Below are 18,909 nucleotides of genomic sequence, written 5' to 3' on the forward strand. Positions count from 1 at the left end.
TTTGTAACACCAATTCCATATCAAGTGGCGGATATGTTGCTTCTATCAACAAATTAAATTAGCATCACGTTCCCACTTTCCCATGTTTTTAGTTCTTACATTAAAAACGTTGGATGAGCAGCCTACCAACAAAAGTTCCCAATCCACCAACACTGCAACTTCTGTTACACATAATGCCATTTTCTAACTGGTCAAAAACCATCGCAATGTTTCATTGTGGTCCCGTGCCCAGAAAATCTCAAAAATGTAAAATTAAAATTAATAAAGGAAAAAAGACCTTAAATTTAAAGAAAATAAAAGCTACTTTGAGAAAGAAATTAAAAGCCTCCCGCCAAAACCACACAACACAGGGCATTTAAAATGATGAGGCCCTCTTCAAATGCACAACCTATTCAAACTTGGATTACGGACTATTCCTCTCCATCTTGATTTTCATCCTTGATAAGCTTGATCATGTCATCAATTCGAAGGATTGTGATGGCAGCTTCAGTGGCAAACTGAGAAAAAAAAATAAAAAATAGAATCGTAATAATTTTTTGCTGAGAAAGCTATTAGGAACCCATGCCTTCAAGTTCACAAACTAATGTAACTAACTAGTTACCTGAATAATTTTGACTTTGCTCATTGCAGGCTCAATGACACCAGCCTCCAAGTTGTTTCTGATCTTTCCTTCTGCGAGATCCAAACCCATGCTGAAGATATTTTGAAACAAGAAAGAAGAGGTTATAATAAAATACAAAATAGAATACTTCAAGTGCTGGGAATATAATAAACACGAAAGCAAATAGGAATTTAATAATAACGAAGATAAGGAAAATATAGTTATCAATAACAGGTAACTTACCTTGATAAATGTTTTTTATCAGCTTTGGTTTGGGCTGTATGGTGGTAGGCACGTAATTTTGCAACCAGCTCAGTAGCATCCTTCGCAGCGTTGACAGAAAGCACCTGCACCACATTCATGTCATCAATATGTTTTTTAAGCGATTATATGATAGGACACTAGGATATATATCTATTTGAAGAGCCACATGACCTAAAACCTTAAGCTGTTAATTAAGCTTATCACTTACCTTTGGAATGATTAACAAAGATTCAGCAAACTCTGCTATGGCCAACTGCTCCCTGGATCCTAAAGTTGTGGCAAGGTATTCCAAATAAACTGATAATGCTGATTCAACAGCACCTCCACCAGCTACCACCTAAATTTTATTGATTGAAAAATTAAAATATAAAAAAAAGGGAAATAGTAACACAAAAGTATCTATCAGTGTCCACAGGGAAACAGAGAAAATTCTTTATAGTTAATTAACATGACAAAGAATAGCAATGTAAACATCAAATCCAAATCCTAAATCGTCACCATTGCAATGACTGACTATAGTTTTCAACGTATTACCTAACTGCTGGTAATAATTTTAACACAGCTGAACAAGAGTTGCAAAACTCGTAATATTTTCCCAGATGAAATACAAATCAAATCATTTCAAAACCTTCAGATTATTTGAAGATAGAAAAATAAGGTCGAAAGCAAAACACAGCAAAATACCGTATTTGATTCAAGAGTTCTCTTGACAATTGATAATGCATCATGAAGAGCTCTATCCATCTCATCAAGCATGTAGTCATTTGCACCTCGAAGAACCAAAGAAACCTATAGAATCAAATAATACAGAATGATCAATCTATGAAATTTTCAGGATTTTTCTTAACATATGGAAGGAGATCAGGCAATTTCCAGCAATGATTTCTATTTTTATCAGAAATTCTATTTTTCCTCTTTCTGCTATGTAGCAGGGTCCAACCGTCCAAGATCCTCCAAAGTCCATGTTTTAAAGTATTTCCTACTTTATATAATAAACAAAAAATTTAACTAACAATTTAAATCCATTAACTTACTGCACTTGTAGTTTTAGTTCCTTTGATCATAACAACAGCATCATCGGATATGCGCTCTTCGACAACCTCATCTGCATATCCAAGAAACGATGGTTCAAATGTTTCCTCCCCTTCCATATCAGCAAATGTCGAGACCTGTGCCAACAAATCATGGTCAAGTCAAAAGGTGGTGACAAATAAAGAGAAATACAGCTAAAAGCTAAAAACAATTATTTTTTTAACCAGGTCAAATGTAACTAAATCTTGAATAATCACACCTGGTTTAAATATACATAAAGCTAACGTCACATAATCATTTTCAGTTTTACTATCAAGTTTAGTACCTTAAGCTGCAGTTAAAATTTAAAAATAAAATTTGAATAAAACAGCCATACCAATGTAGCACCAGTTGCCTTGGCAACGTGACGCATATCCTCTTTCCGCACACGTCTTACAGCAATTGCACCAGCCTCAACAAAGTACTGAAACAATAGATTAAATAATTAGAATATTACTTAAGACAGAAAAAATTTATGATTCTTATGTCAAGAAACCAGACATAATTTAAACAGTAAACCACACAACGCATCAATTTGACTCGAGCCTTTTATTGGTGCAGGAAGCAGCAAATTAGTAGTAGATAATGAATATAGTAGATGACAAGAAAACTTTCATCAAAAATCTAGCTGCAGGCATAACATAAGTTCTTTGGTGTGATGCCTAAAAAGGAAGAACCCTAGATGTGGTGTTTTGGTAACTAAGCTATATTAATCCTACAATTGAAAGGCATTCTTTTTCCTTATCAACATGTAAAGCATAATAAAAAAAATTAATTATTTTCTGCGCATGCCTAAATGAAATAATTACAACTAATGTCTCTTGCAGAAAGTAAAAACTATTAAGAATTTCAAAGAAAAAAAGAAACCAATATACCTTGAGTGCCATGTCATCAATTCCTTTAGTAGTCAGAACAACATTGGCTCCAGCTTTCAATAGTTTTTCAATGCGTTCCTTAGTCATATCAGCCTCTCTGCAATACGAAATAAAATGACCAATTGCCAAGCCATGGAGTGAAACTTGGATATTATTTTATTTCCGAGGTGGTAACAATATTGTTTTAGACAAAGCACAAACAAATTTCCACAATAAAGGACATTGGCATTACACAATTATTTACTATTTTAAGTAATTGCAAAATTATAGAATTATTAACCATAACAATAATCAAAGGGAAAAATCTATAAAGGGAAAATTTCAGTGTACACAAAGGGAAACCCCTGGCCAATTCTTAAGACCATTTTAAAATTTAACACTTAGCAATATATGGTGAACAGCAACTGTGTTGGTATATAACACTATTTAATTTTTAACAACAAAATAAATATTCCCGCTGAAATATGAAAGGGAGTCTGGCAGGATTGTTTTTTAGAATAATATGGAAGGCATGATCATATGTCACTGACAGAAGATTTAAGCATAGATTGTACTAATATTACCTTTGACGAATTTTCTCAAGCTCTCTGGGATCAGTAACTAATACTTGAACACCCAATTGCATTTTAGTCTTCTGAAGATTAAAATCAAGACAGGCAATTTTTGCAGGGGCAACCCTAAGAGGCATTCCTTGAGCTGCACGGCCAGTATTTAGAGCATAACCATTCATCAGAAAGCTGTCTCTAGCACTTTTTCCATGAGCCTTCAATATATTGATTCCCTATAATAATGGTGAACCAAAAAAAAAAGGACACAGAATAAAATCCAGAGAAAGACCGTGATAATTAAAGCACGTAAAGGCAAGATTTAACTAATTGAAGTACACATCACAGATTCTCAACACATGCTGAAAATAGAATGTTTTAGTTTCACCTAGGAGCAAGCCATATAAACAATAAGATGAAAAGGAATTCAAAAAACCAACCTTGATTGGGTATTTAACTTCCCCCCTAGCATTGGTCATCTTTACAGCTTGCACTGCCTCTACGACCTGTGTAAATAACCAAAACCACCAGAACCATAAGCCCACATGATGAGAACTGAAACTGCTTTTTGCAATTGCGCAGTCCATATCCCCAAAATTTAACCTTTTCAAGCACTAAACTTCAAACATACCAAGTTAGCAAAGAAGTCGCTGTCACCAGCTATCAACTTTGACGACATGCTGGTCTTGGCACAGTTAATAAGGGATTCCTTTCCAAGCTTGTCAACCTAAAGTCAATAGACAAATCCGATTTAGTAACAAATAAGATATACAAGAGCTAGTAACTGCATCGCACTTATGGCAAGAGAAGCAAGCTCTGATCAATACAAAAATGCAGAATGGGAAAGCTGTATTAGTAGGCAATCGATACCTTGACGGAGAGCTTTTCTTCAACATATTTACAAGCTTCCCGCATCGCAAGCTATCCAGAGTAATCCACAAGTCGACAAGTTATTCGAATCATACTCCAGAACAACATAATTTCTAAAAGTGGCTGCAAAAACAGAAGAAAAACCTATAAAATTGAAACGACTTACTCTGTATCCGCTGATAATTGAGGTTGGGTGAATCTTATTCCTAACAAGGTCATTTGCTCTCTGCACGAGAAATCATAACTTAGATACATGATATTTATTAATAACAATGAAAAAGATAAATAAAGCATAAGAAAAAGAAAGAGTTGAAGTGCCAATTACTTTGAGGAGCTCAGCAGCGACAATGACAACGGAGGTGGTGCCGTCACCAACTTCTCTGTCTTGAAGCTCCGCGAGTTCAACCAATACCTGAAAAGCCAATCCCTCAGCATCACAATTTGACAGCAACAACAACAACTGAAAGTGGAGAGAGTGAAGAAATGGAGTGACACCTTGGCAGCAGGGTGCTCGACTTCCAACATCTTGAGAATAGTGGCGCCGTCGTTGGTGATGGTGACGTCACCAATGTCATCCACGAGCATCTGAGGGAACAAAACGAATGAATCAACCAAATCAAAGAGATCTGAAGGAGAAGAAAAGAAAGTGGAGGTGGTGGACCTTGTCGAGGCCGACGGGACCCAAGGAGGTCTTGACGATGTTGGCGACAGCCTGGCAGGCGACGACATTCTGAGTGCGGACGTCCTGGCCGGACTGCCTCTCGCCGGAGATGTCTGGTGTTTGAGCGACCAGTGCCATTTTTGTGAGAGAAAGATTCAGAGATTTAGGGTTTCAGGGACTGCAGAGTGTATAAATCAATGGATGATGGAGTCGGGAAGTGGAAAGAAGAGGAGGTCTTGGCGGGACTGTTAGGGCTTTCTGGATGCTTCACTCGCTCTTCAGGAAAGTCAGTCAGTCACACTAAAAGGGTTTTAGGGTTCACTCTCAGTTTCAAAATTTCACAAACCCCCCCCCCCCCCCCCAAAACTTTTCCTTTTTTCAATCCTCCTCCACTCCTCCGTGCTTCCTAGGTTAAATATGTAATTTTCACTTTATCTCCATTCTTTTTATGATAATTCGTTTTACAATAAACTAAAGGATTTTTTTATTTAAATTAAATATTTATACAACTTACTGAAATACATAAACTGCAAAATAATTACTTTAAATAAATAACATACCATATCTTAAATATTGTGAGACAAATATGAATATGGGCATATCCCAAGTACTAAAACTCCGGAATATGATGCGTAAAAAATCTGACGTATCTAGAATGCACCTGGGATACGTTGCAGGCAAACAACAGGTATTAAACATTCAAAATGCGTTCAAAACCTTATACGTGTCACAGCACTCGAGATAAGGTCAAAATAGGAATTAGGGCCACAGCACCCGAAATACGTATATTATAGTGTAAGTGTTTATGCACCCTAGATGGTAGATATTTTGGAGAAAAACTCTATATATAGTCTCTTATATAGACTCCCACCCTAGCCATTAGTCACAATTCATTCGTTTCTCTATTCTCTCTTCATCCTTCTACTTTGCTCGCATGGATAATAATCTCTTCTTTTTTATTGCAATTTATCCTAATTATATAGTAAAAAACGGTGATAAAGGAGTGATTTTTTAGGCTAATTCAACTGTGATGTTGCGCAATTGTCGTGTTGATACTCTACATATGCTAAAGACTGTCATACTGAGTAACATAGAGGGAATAGGTTCCAAAGAGGTTGGACGGGTTACATATAGATTTTTATCAACACTTTCGAGTAGTGGATTTACAAACAAGTTATTCTGGCTTGAAGCTGATCAGCATGTGAGGGTAATGTTCAACGTACATGTAAGGCTAATGCTACAACATGTGATGGAGTGGTATGCTACGGTTCGTGACGTAGATGGTGATGGTGGATCGTCCTCTTCGAGTCCTCAAGTAATCCCATTAGATGCAAGACTGGTCCACTTCGCCTAGCCTCGTGATAGTGTTGAAGAAGACGACAGCGAGGGCGATTCGGATTATGTTGCCAAAATCGGGTTGTCGACTGAGACAGCATCCTCTGATGAGTAAGAGCCAGAGAATCTCACCGACGGGGTGCTCGATTTCTCCTGCCTCCCCCATTGGCCATTCCACAATTGTCAGAAGTTTCAAGTCATGATCACACTTTGAATTTGGACACAATACAACTAGATGATCCTTTCAATACTGGCGAAAGGGAGGATTATAACACGGATGGTGGGTTGAAATTTCGGGTTGGCCATAGGTTCAAGAATCTTAATGTTGTTCTAATGGCGTGAAGAACTATAGTATTCGAAGGAATGTGGAGTACAAAGTTTTGGAGTCGGATAGGCTTAAATACCATTGTCTTTGAAAGCAATTCACCAATGGGTGTTCGTGGAGTCTTCGCGTGGTACTTCGTTAGCATTGTGATGAAGGTCGTCGGTATATAGTCACATGACGACGGATTTTTCAAAGTATATAAATGCAATGGTAAAGGGAATGAAGAATCTTCATGTGTTCTCAGACTAGTCATAACAGCAGAGGATGTGACAAGAAGGAAGAAGCTATGGCTAGCAGAGGAGCTGCAGCAGGTAGTGGTAGTCAGCATTAGGGTGCAGCAGCAACAACTGAAGGTATAGATGTTGATGATCTTGATGAGGATGTTACCAGGGAGCAAGAGATGTATTAGAAAGAGACTTTGGAGGCTGCAGATGCTGAAGCATCAGCTTCAGATTCACCTAATGTAAGTTTTTTGTATTCACTCTCTTCTTCCATTTATTAGCATGAAAATAAATTTATCTTGCACTAAACATTTGACTTAATGCAATTATCCTACAGAGGTGAATGTTGATGTGGTGAATTCTGTAAACCTTTCTGAAGAACCTATGGCAGTAAGACCTCCACCACTCAGGTCCTCTACTGCACATGGGCCACCTAAACCTATCATGAAGCCAACCATGGCCAAGTGACCAATTAGAAGGAGAAACGTTAAGAGGCCACCACTATCACAACCTTCTCCCCTCAAACCTGCCCCACCACAACCTACTCCCATAATGCCTACCACAACATAACCTTCTCATGTTAAGCCTACACCACCAACTAACCAACCTCCTCTAAGAATTACTAAACAAACAATGCATGCTGCAAGTCGAGGAACCACTAAAAGATTTATGTAATTCATGCCAACTCCATCATCCACAATTCAAACAGCAGGTAGATGGCTGATGAGCGAATATTTTATACGCTTTTTGGGGGTAATTTCATGTAGTTTTTAGTATGTTTTAGTTAGTTTTTAGTATATTTTTTTTAGGTTTTAGGCAAAATTCATATTTCTGGACTTTACTATGAGTTTGTGTGTTTTTCTGTGCTTTCATGTATTTTCTGGCTGAAATTGAGGGAGTTGAGCAAAAATCTGATTCAGGTTGAAAAAGGACTGCTGATGCTGTTGGATTCTGACCTCTCTACACTCGGAATGGATTTTTGGAGATACAGAAGTCCAATTGGCGCGCTCTCAATTGGGTTGGAAAGTTGACATCCAGGGCTTTCCAGCAATATATAATAGTTCATACTTTGCTCGAAGACAAATGACGTAAACTGGCGTTTAACGCCAGTTTCATGTTACATTCTGGCGTTGAACGCCAGAAACAGGTTGCAAGTTGGAGTTAAACGCCAGAAACAGGTTGCAACCTGACGTTTAACTCCAGAAACAGCTCAGGCACGTGAGAAGCTTAATTCTCAGCCCCAGCACACACCAAGTGGGCCCCAGAAGTGGATTTCTGCACTATCTATCTTAGTTTACTCATTTTCTGTAAACCTAGGTTACTAGTTTAGTATTTAAACAACTTGTAGAGACTTATTTTGTACCTCATGACATTTTTTCTAAACTTTGTATTCTCTGACGGCATGAGTCTCTAAACTCCATTGTTGGGGTGAGGAGCTCTGCAGCATCTCGATGAATTAATGCAATTATTTCTGTTTTCTATTCAGCACGCTTGTTTCTATATAAGATATTCATTCGCACTTCAATATGAAGAAGGTGATGATCTGTGACACTCATCACCATCATCAACCTATAAACGTGTGCCTAACAACCACCTCCGTTCTACCTTCGATTGAATGAGTATCTCTTGGATTCCTTAATCAGAGTCTTCGTGGTATAAGCTAGAATCCATTGGCAGCATCCTTGAGAATCCGGAAAGTCTAAACCTTATCTGTGATATTCCGAGTAGGATTCAGGGATTGGATGACTGTGACGAGCTTCAAACTCGCGAGTGTTGGGCGTAGTGACAGACGCAAAAGGATCAATGGATCCTATTCCGACATGATCGAGAACTGATAGATGATTAGCCGTGCGGTGACATTGCATTTGGACCATTTTTACTGGGAGGACAGATGGTAGCCATTGACAACAATGATCCACCAAAACACAGCTTGCCATAGAAGGAACCTTGCGTGCGTGAAGAAGATGACAGTAGGAAAGTAGAGATTCAGAAGACAAAGCATCTCCAAAACTTCAACACACTCTCCATTACTGCGTAATAATTACTCATTTCATGCTCTTTCACTTTTTACAATTGAAGCTAAAGAACCCTATTGGTATCCTAACTAAGAATAATAAGATAACCATAGCTTGCTTCAAACCAACAATCTCCGTGGGATCGACCCTTACTCAAGTAGGGTATTACTTGGACGACCCAGTGCACTTGCTGGTTAGTTGTGCGGAATTACATAGTGTGAGTGTAATTTTCGCGCACCAATGACCAGTACCTGAGTTCTGCCCACTAACAGAAGCATCTTCAAGTGGCAACAATAATGGGAGTTCTAGTGGCAGCAGCAACTCCACACCCAACAAATAGGACTAGTGTGACTTTATCTTTTGATCAAGAACTTACTGTAATGAGAGCTTTAAAACTCTAATACTATGATTTTTTGGTAACTTATGCCTATTGCTTATATTGCACTACCTGATGCTTTCATGTTTATGGTTTGTATTAGTACTTTTAGGTAATTTGGATTTGCTACTTTCACATCAAACTCATAGACTTGTTTTGAGACCTTTGTTGATAAATGCTTATGTTGAAATTATTTCAAGGTTTATTATAGCATATGGAATGAACGCCTTTTATTTAGTTCTATTTCCATGTTATATTTTCGTTATTTAGTATACAATACCGAATTTCTGCTAGATTTGTCAATTCACGACATTTCTATGAGTTGTTTTGTCAAATTTGTGTTACATTCAATATCACATATATTAAATACATTAACAATCATGGGTATTAATGTCATAACATAACTAGACTTTTTCAAAACAAGTAAAGATATTAACTGAGTTTTGAAGTTCATCATTATTGAAACTAAATAGCAACAAAAAGACCCTAGGATGACATACACCATACGCAAAATTACATATTGATTAATTGGAGCAGATTCAAGCCGACACAAATAAAAAAACTAAAAAAATTGTTATAATTCATGACCTAGTAGTTCTAATTTCACCCTGGAGCTTTCCTATCTTTAACAAGATCTTAACATTGTTTTCTTGTTCTTTGCCTAGTGACATTGACCTCATGGGTAGCACAGCAGCTATATTGATTTTTTCTAACAAGGGCTCTTGCCAATCCCTCCCAGCATTCGTCAATATAATCTCATCCACCCATACAAAATACTTGCAATCCATCGTCTATAGCATGAAATGGAGGAATAAGGAATCGTTCACAATAAGTTAACCTAAACAGAAGCACAAAAACGAAAAGACTTACCTTCCATAGAGGACACCTAACGAACCATCTCCCAAGATTTGTTAAGGTTCCAGATTGTAGCAACACTACATTCTGTCAGCAAAAGCATCTCCCAGACAAAGTCTTCTCTTCACCCCCTATTGGAAGCCGAAGCCCCTTCTCTGCTGATGCTTCCATTCGAAGAACAATGGTTACCTCTGCTTCTCCTAAACATTCTAGGGTTTCCAATTTCAAATTTGGGAAACAATTGAGGATAAATTAGGGAAACGAGTGATGTTATAACGGTAACAACATGCTTGGACACATCATGTTGCTGTCTCATAGCCAGGTAAGCACTTAACGTGCCATGTTGGCCTTTAAGTTAACAGAGCAAATGAGTTAATGATGTTTGGGTACTATCGACAGACGGATCCAGCCTTTCATGGATACAAAGTCATTTTTCGTCTTCTATAGGTACTTTTATCAGCGTTCATAAAGTTCATATATACCAATGGTAGTTTTTTCTATTATTAAATCCCCATATGGGTTATATTTATAAATTATTTATTGTGCTCATCACAAAAGCTCAAAACACTTGAACTTACTAAAGACAAACCCTTCTACATGATATCAACGATATATTTTAGCAAAAAAATATGATTTAACAACTATTTTATTTGAATAATATATTTATTTAGATAAGTATATTTATTTAGTAAATCCAATACATATATTTAATTTAACTAATATATTATTCTACGTTTAACTATTAAAATGATGTAAGGTAAATTAAAATTATTTCTAAAAATATTGACACCTACCCTACCTATCTAAATTAATAAAACTTCTAACTAACCGACTCAAAATACCTAACACATTAACTAAATTAATAAAGCCTAAATACATAAACTAATATTTACTTAAAATAAAAGAGGCAAAAGAAAAGAAAAAAAAAACTAACTTCAAAATCTAAAACTTCAGTTACGTGCCAAACCACATTCAATCGGTTGATGTCTTCACTGCAAGAATATTATCGAGAGTATCTGTACTTCAGGAACTACTAACAGTGTTACAAAATTACTAAACTTTCCAAAACTTTTCAAATGAATGGAAATCTCGGTTGTAACCAATATATATAGACCTCTGACTATATCTCGGATGTTGTGATTCGCATAAGCTTTTGAATGTATTTCGGGTGCTTAGTACCCATTTCTTTGCAGATACGTCAGATTTTTCATGCATCATATCCCAGAATCTCAGTACCTAGGATACGCCCATGATTACATTTGCCTCATAGTACCCGAAATGTGGTATGATGTTTATTTAAGTAATTATTCTACAGTTTATGTATTTCAATAAATTATATAATTATTTAATTTAAATAAAAAAATCCTAAACTAAATCAAATATGCAAAAAATTTCTTTAATTATTTGTAGAAATAGTCTTAAAGTGCTCAATTTTAGATTAGAACATAAATAGTCATACTGTAAAAGTAAAACAATTTATTTTTATGTATTTGATTTTCTTTTTAAGAGAATATTGTTTCTTTTTAATTTTTATATATAAAAAATTCTAAAACTACATTCAAAAATAAAATCATAATTCTTTAATGAAACTAAACATGCCTTATTTTTTGGAGTTTCTTAAGGGGAGTGTCTCTGAGGCTCATTTTTTTTTATATGAAATCAGATAATGTGTTATGTCTGAATACGAAAAAAGGGTGTATTTATAAAGTATATGGAGATGTTTTTTTTTTTAATTCCGTAAAACAAATTGAATACACTAATTTGGGGGAGGGGGGATTTGAGACTCAAATTTTAGGTTAACTGAGTTAAATTTGGTAGTTCATAAATTGGAATTTTTAAATTGTGTGTCACTTTTTTTTACTTTTAACAAATTGGTGGTTAGTTTTCAATAATAAAAAATATAAAAACTAAAAATTCAAATCGGTAGATCAGTATTGCAAATTAAAAAAAAATTGATTTTAAAAAAATTTAAATCTAAGAGACTCAAATTTGTTAATATATATATCCACGGGCCACTAGCAAAAACTTCATCTTCTTTAACTCATCTTTTTCTTTGTTTTTTACCGTTTTGAATTTGTTCTTTTTTAACTTTTGCCCATATAAACTACCAGTGAAGCATTGTTTTTAAATAAAATGGAGGATAGGATTATGTTGAAATAATATTACCATAGTCAAATCTTGTTACAAACACTTGAGGATGTTAAATTTGTATGTGAGAATCTATGTGAGCTTATTGTTCTTTTTACATTACCATTTGAAGAACTAAAATGTGTTATTTGTGAAAGAGTATATCCGCATATATCAAAGACAGTATCAAACATTTTGTATTGGCATCTTATATCAGTGTTTGGTGGGTTCGTTTATTTCTAAACAAAGTATGTTATTGATGAAGTGAGTATGCAAGAGATGTTTTCAATCTATTATTAAACTCGAGCACAAGTATCGTGTATCGAGCTATACATTGAGTTCCAACAATCTGAAACTGATCGAAATATCGAATAGAGAGATTACAACAGTGACAGTGAGGATGAATTTAAAGGCAACTATGAGATTGTTGGTCCAAATGAAGACGACGATAAAGCTGATGACACTATGGAAACAGATATGATAGAAATGACAAATGCACCGACTAACTAGCATCCATTTAAAGAGCCATTTTTTATGTGCGTATTAGATTTGGAGGTTATGCATGCATCAAAATTTCCAGCATATTTCAATGCAGGTATGCAGTTTAGATAATTATATAGTAGCTTTATAATATAAACAATTAATTTTTGCGTAAAATAGTATGATTATTATTAGATTTTTTATACAACTAGTAATGTTTAACTACATTTATAGAATAATAATAAGATTGGCATTATCTAGTTATATATCGAGTATAGACAGTATTAATGTGTAGATTTTATGGTTTTGTTTATTTTATTATTTTGTACGTGTACTTTTATAAATTTATAAAACATATTGAAATATATAAAATGTATATATATGTATTTATATATATATATATGTAATTAAAAATTAAAAATTTTAATTATATATTTAGATAATATATTTTTATATGTTTAATATACTGTATATATTTATATTATATATGATACTTATTTAAAATGTACTTCTAACTATGTAAGAATTAATGTAAGCATATATATATATATATATATATATATATATATATATATATATATATATATATATATATATATATATATAGGTGAATTCTACCTAACTCTTTCTAAAATAATATGTAAGTTATCTTTTATCATGTGTCAAATTTTAATTGGTCATTATCTTAACTATAGTTAGATTACTTTGTAATTTATTATTTGAGATGGGTAAATATCAAAACCCCACTTTCGTTAATTGAAACACCTTTCCACTCCTCCATTCTTTCTTCATCAAGTAGCTTCCGTCCTTCCAAGTATCGTTGTCGTGACAAGAAGCGCCAACGTCGTCGTCATCGTTTCTTAACGACGTCGTTAAATTCTCGTCGTAACTTTGCCGTCCTTCCTAATATAGCCAGTGCTCACCTTATCTAGGGGTGTAAGTTACTGAACCGGACCGAAAAGTATCGCAAAACCGAACCAAATTTTACAACAATCGATTGAAAAACCGAAAAAATTGGTTTTTTTATTTTTTCGAACTAAACCGATCGGTTCAGTTCAGTTTTTGATTGCCTTGGCTAAAACCGGACCGAACCAAAGAATGAGGGTTCAGTGGAGTGTGATTTTACTAAGTTGCCATTTAACCTAGGTATAAAAGGGCAAGTCAACCACATAACCTAGCTTTCTTCTTCCCCTTTTACGCTGCGAACCCTATAGTCCTATACCCAGTTTGCCAGTCACCCACACTTCTCTCCCCCATTCTTCGAAGGTTCCACCTCCGACCTCCATGCTTGAGAGAAGGAGAGGCTGAGGGAGACAGAGAACTCGCCAATCATCGTTCGAAACCTCGAAGTCGTTCATTTATTGTCGTCGAAGGGTCACCGTCGCAGGGTTGCCGTCGCAACAAAGCCAAAGTCGAGCAGCACTCTAACGTCCAACCAATCCGTCACCGAGCAGCAAACGATTCGCCGAGCAGTAGTTCGTCGCTGAGCAGCAATCCAGTCGCCGAGCAAGACTCTAGTGGCCGAGCCGCTGAACAACCAGTCCCTCTCCTGCAAAAACCCAAAACACAACAGAACGATGTCTTTGTTGGAGGTCAGATTTTGTGCTTGGTTATAATTTTTTTTACAGTAAAATTATGTAATTAATGTATATATTGTCAACAAAATTCTAGTCTGCAATATTTTTAGTGATATTGGTACTTGATTTTAGTGGGATTTTTAGTGATATTTGTACTGTTATGTGAGTTTTTGATTGTATGTTAAGTGAATTGGAAGACTTATTTAAAAATATACAGAGTTAATGAACAGAAAAAATGAAGTTCTTGAGTTGTTAGATATGAGAAAAACTTTGCAACTTTTGTTTTTTAGTTAATGTTGTTGTGTTGTTTTTTAGTTAACTACTAATGAGTCTCTTTGATTGCTCTTTCTTGTTCTTGTGATACTGATCATTGTTGAAGCCTTAGAAAAATTTATGTAACAGAGATTCCTCAATTTTTTTTAATAAAAAATACTTCCAATCCCCTGGTTAGGGAATTTTTTACTACTTTGAACTTCCTAGGGATCCCATAAAGAGGTTTTTTTTGTGGGGGGGGGGGGGGAGGGGGGTTATAAAACCCCATAGAAAGAATTTCAACTTTACAAGTCAACAGCAGACAATCACAGAGAAAGGATATGGACAATTAAGCATGAAACACCATGAAATTTAATATGCACATGTACTAAGCCAATTAAATCTAATTCTGTACAGACATCAACAGCCATTAATCAAATTGGTTTTGTCTTACTTTACAAGCTTTGCACCAAATGCATATGATAATTCAAACTGATGGCCATTCAATATTCAATATATCAGTGCTTACTGTATGCTTGGACAGGAATTAGGATAGAAAATTCTTGTTCTGGTGGAAGGTATTGGTTTATTTTATATAGAGGTTGTCTGCACCTTTTTCATACAAGTCTAGTTTCATTTTTGTTTATTAATGAACATGCTTACTTTGAAAAAAAACATTATGCATATACTCTTATAACAAATATCCTTTTGACTTCAGTATTGTTATCAACCAAATTGATTTTCTTTGTTAATATATAATTAATTGTTGATTGGCTACTTATGAGCTGTTGTGGTTTTGTTGCTGGAAACAAAACTGTTGGTGCTGTTCATGAGTTAAAAAAGCTACTTTTTCATTGTTCTGTTTATATGTATGCAGCCAACAAGTAATGAGGTGCCCAATGAATGGATGCCTAAAGTTGGGGGTAAAAATATCGAGTTTGTGGTACGTTCTTCAATGGACAGCGACGTGTTTACCAAACCCCCGCCCCATCCTAGATCAAAGAAGAGGAAGGTTGATTCAACTAATGTGGGTGCAACTTCGGGAGCAACACCTACAAATCCAGCTCCAAGCAATGTGGACACTGATGAAGAGGATGGCAAGGATGAAGCCAATGAAGGTAATAGAAAACCTTCTAGACTTAGATCTTGGTTCTTGATCCTAGATACAAGTTGAAGTTTGTGAACTTTAGCTTTGAAAAGCTATATGATAAGGATGATGCTGATTTTTTGGGTGCAAAAGTGAAAGAGACCTTCTCCAACATGTCTGAATGCTATGTGAGTACAAATAATGGGGATAGATCTTTTACTTCAGCAACTATGGATGGTGCATCAGATGTGGGAGTACTTGATGGCGACATGGCTGGTGATTTTTTCAAGGAGGTGCATTTTCATGAGATCATCAACAGGAATGAGGTGGATTTGTATTTGATGGATGGTTTAGAGAAGCCTCATGATCAAAATACTTTTGACATATTGAATTGGTGGAAGGTAAATTCTAGCAAGTATCCTATCTTATCCCAAATAGCTAGAGATGTCTTAGCAATACCGGTCTCGACTGTTGCTTCAGAATCAGCTTTTAGCACTGGTGGAAGAGTTCTTAACAACTATAGGAATTCTTTAACTCCAAAGACAGTTGAGGCATTGATATGCACACAAAATTGGCTTCGTGCTTCTCCAATGACAACTGATTTTGAGGAGCTTATTGAAGAGTTTGAGAAACTTGAATTAGGTATGCAAAAAAGAAATTTGTAGTTCCTTTCATGGTTTATGTCTATAATTTATAATCTATATTATGTTTAAAATCTATATTGATTTTCTTATTTTATTTTTGTAGAAATTGCACCAAATGGAGAATATGAGGATGAGTCTGGTGTGGATTCAGATTAAACATGGTGGCTGTTTGGTTTTTATTTGTTTTAAAGTGAATGTTTCGGTTTAAACTGTTTATTTTTGTTGTTTTGCTAGACATTTTTAATTGTCTTTGTTTTATGTTTAATTAAGTTGAATTTGTATTGGATTTAGATGTGATATACTCTTGTTATTCTAGTTTATTGAAGGTTTTAAATTTCATTTTATGGCATTTTAAATTCTGATAATTAGGTGTAAAAAAATAAAAAAACAGACTGAACCAAACCACTGTTGGTTCGGTTCGGTTCAGTTCGGTTGCTCAAACAGCAGCCAACCGAATGGTTGGCCTCTTTGTAGAATCGATCAAGTCGGTTCGGTTGGTTTTTGGTCCAAAACCGAACTGAACCGAGCCGATTACACCCCTAACCTTATCTCTATCTCCTATCCTCTCATTTGATCTCTCTTTCTGCAGTAGATCACTCCTTATCAACATAATTAATAGTTAATTTGGTTATTAAATTTTTTATTAAAAAAATATATCTTTATTTAATTACATGATAGAACATATATTCGTATGTAAAATATAATATAATAAAATAAATCTATTCATAATACTTAAAAGTATAATTAAAATCAGGAACATACAAATATAATAATAAAATTTATATTTTAAACAAATAAATATATCTTTTATCATACATAAATTATTTAAAAAAATTAATAAATGGTTAAAATGATAAAATCCAACTTTTTTTACAAGTATTTTTTATAGTATTTTTATTATTTTAAATTTTAATTTATGAGTACTTTATTATTTCCTTAATAATTAAACAAATTATTTTTATGAAAAATTATTTTTTATATTATTTTAAAGAAGAGACCAATATAACAGTTTAAAAAATAATATAAAATAATATTTTAAATAAAAATAGTTAATATTAAAATTTTTAAATTCAAAAATAAATTGTATAGATATTTAAGAGATAAATATAAAATACATGCCTAAAATAAATAAACAGGCAAAAATATTTATACAATTTATTTTTGTATTTAAAAATTTTAATATTAAATATTTTTATTTAAAATATTATTTTTATGTTATTTTTTAAACTATTATATTGGTCTCTTTTTTAAGATAATACAAAAAATAATTTTTTATAAAAATAATTTGTTTAATCATTAATTAAATAATAAAGTACTAATAAATTAAAAATCAAAGAAAGCAACCTTTGGAGCTATCAAGGATAAAGTTCAGAAGAGGATTATGGGTTGGAAAAGAAGTTTATTGTCCTGAGGTGGCAGGCACACGCTATTGAGAGCGGTGGGAGAAGCGATTCCTATTTACACACTCTCTTGTTTCAAGCTCCCGGACATGCTGTTAACTGAGATTCATAGCATGCTCTCACAATTTTGGTGGGGTCAAAAAGGCGCAGAACGAAGAATAGTTTGGATTAAATGGGACACAATGATGAGATCGAAGAAAGATGGAAGGTTGGGATCAAAGACCAAAGGGCACAAAATTTGGCGTCTAATGAAATACCCTAATTCTACACTGTCAAGAATGTTCAAAGCTAAATATTTCAGATATACATATTTCTTACATGCAGAGATAGAAAGCATACCGTCGTGGGGCTGGAGAAGTGTTCTTGAAGGCCGCAAGGTGATTGAGAAAAGGCTTGTTATGGAAAATAGGCTCTGGTGCTAATGTCCGCATCTTCCATGATCCCTGGCTCCCACCGCCATTGCCCTTTAATGTCCCTCAAGCTGCAGTCACAATCCCACCAAATCTACAAGTGTATTATGTTAGTGCGCTACAAAATCCTAATAGAAGTTGGAACAGAAGCCTGATTAAGTCAATTTTTCCGGTTGATATATACAATAAAACTTTTTCAATCAAACCAACAAAGAAGGAGGATGAAGTTAATTGGTGCTGGACAAAATCTGGTATATACGAAGTTGGGTCAGGATACAAAGTTGCTTATGGGTTCTTTCATTCTCCTACTTCATTGATGCCTCAGAACATACAGAACAACAGAGTATGGAATAGCATTTAGGAATTAAAATTACCTCATAAAATTAAGGTTTTTTTATGGAAGAGTCTTCATGAAAAGCTTCCAGTTTTACAATAAATCCATAGCCGGTTTGCATCCACCCCCGCCACTTGCCCAAGATACATGCTGAAAGATGAATCAATTTCTCATGCCTTATTCCAATGCCCTCTGTCTTCAATAATCTAGTGTCTAAACTTAATAACCCCTGACTTATGGCAGAGAGAAGAGGAGACCTTCATCAATTGGTGGCAACGAGCCTTATCTTGGGCAGCGGCTCAAATCGAAGGTAGACAAAAGATCCTCTTCATCGCGGCGCTATGTTGGAGCACTTGGAAAGCGAGGAATATGTGTGTCTTTGGGAAGTTAATTAGCCTAGCGCCAGAGATAGTGCAAGAAGCCAGCAGTCTAGTGCGAAACATTACTCTTACTTTATTCTTACTTTACTCTTTCTTAAGCTATTTGTCTTTCAATCACATTTGGTGATAATTGGGAATACCCAACTTCTTTTGTACTTTCTTATGGAAACATTATTATTTTATAATAATAAAATAATATCTATC

General features: G+C 34.7%; 1 protein-coding gene across 1 annotated transcript; it reads right to left on the reverse strand.

The window, feature by feature from the left end:
• Positions 1-5,326, reverse strand: LOC112792788 (T-complex protein 1 subunit alpha). The gene is made up of 16 exons (XM_025836163.2): positions 4,888-5,326; positions 4,722-4,811; positions 4,552-4,638; positions 4,393-4,452; positions 4,227-4,277; positions 3,988-4,083; positions 3,797-3,862; positions 3,375-3,592; positions 2,812-2,908; positions 2,274-2,360; positions 1,900-2,034; positions 1,550-1,654; positions 1,074-1,202; positions 845-948; positions 602-692; positions 1-497 (listed from the first exon to the last, which is right to left on the reverse strand). The coding sequence occupies exons 1-16, from the start codon at positions 5,023-5,025 to the stop codon at positions 411-413; spliced, it is 1,641 nt and encodes a 546-aa protein (XP_025691948.1). The 5' UTR covers positions 5,026-5,326; the 3' UTR covers positions 1-410.
• Positions 5,327-18,909: the final 13,583 nt, after the last annotated feature.

This window comes from Arachis hypogaea, chromosome 13 (assembly GCF_003086295.3).
Source record: "Arachis hypogaea cultivar Tifrunner chromosome 13, arahy.Tifrunner.gnm2.J5K5, whole genome shotgun sequence".
Taxonomy (NCBI): domain Eukaryota; kingdom Viridiplantae; phylum Streptophyta; class Magnoliopsida; order Fabales; family Fabaceae; genus Arachis; species Arachis hypogaea.

Coding starts and splice junctions, on each gene's coding strand:
- LOC112792788 (XM_025836163.2), bottom strand. CDS start 5,025: ATGGCACTGGTCGCTCAAACACCAGACATCTCCGGCGAGAGGCAGTCC. Junction 2,909..3,374: donor CTTGAGAAAATTCGTCAAAG/GTAATATTAGTA, acceptor TTCGTATTGCAG/AGAGGCTGATATGACTAAGG. Junction 693..844: donor GATAAAAAACATTTATCAAG/GTAAGTTACCTG, acceptor AAATATCTTCAG/CATGGGTTTGGATCTCGCAG.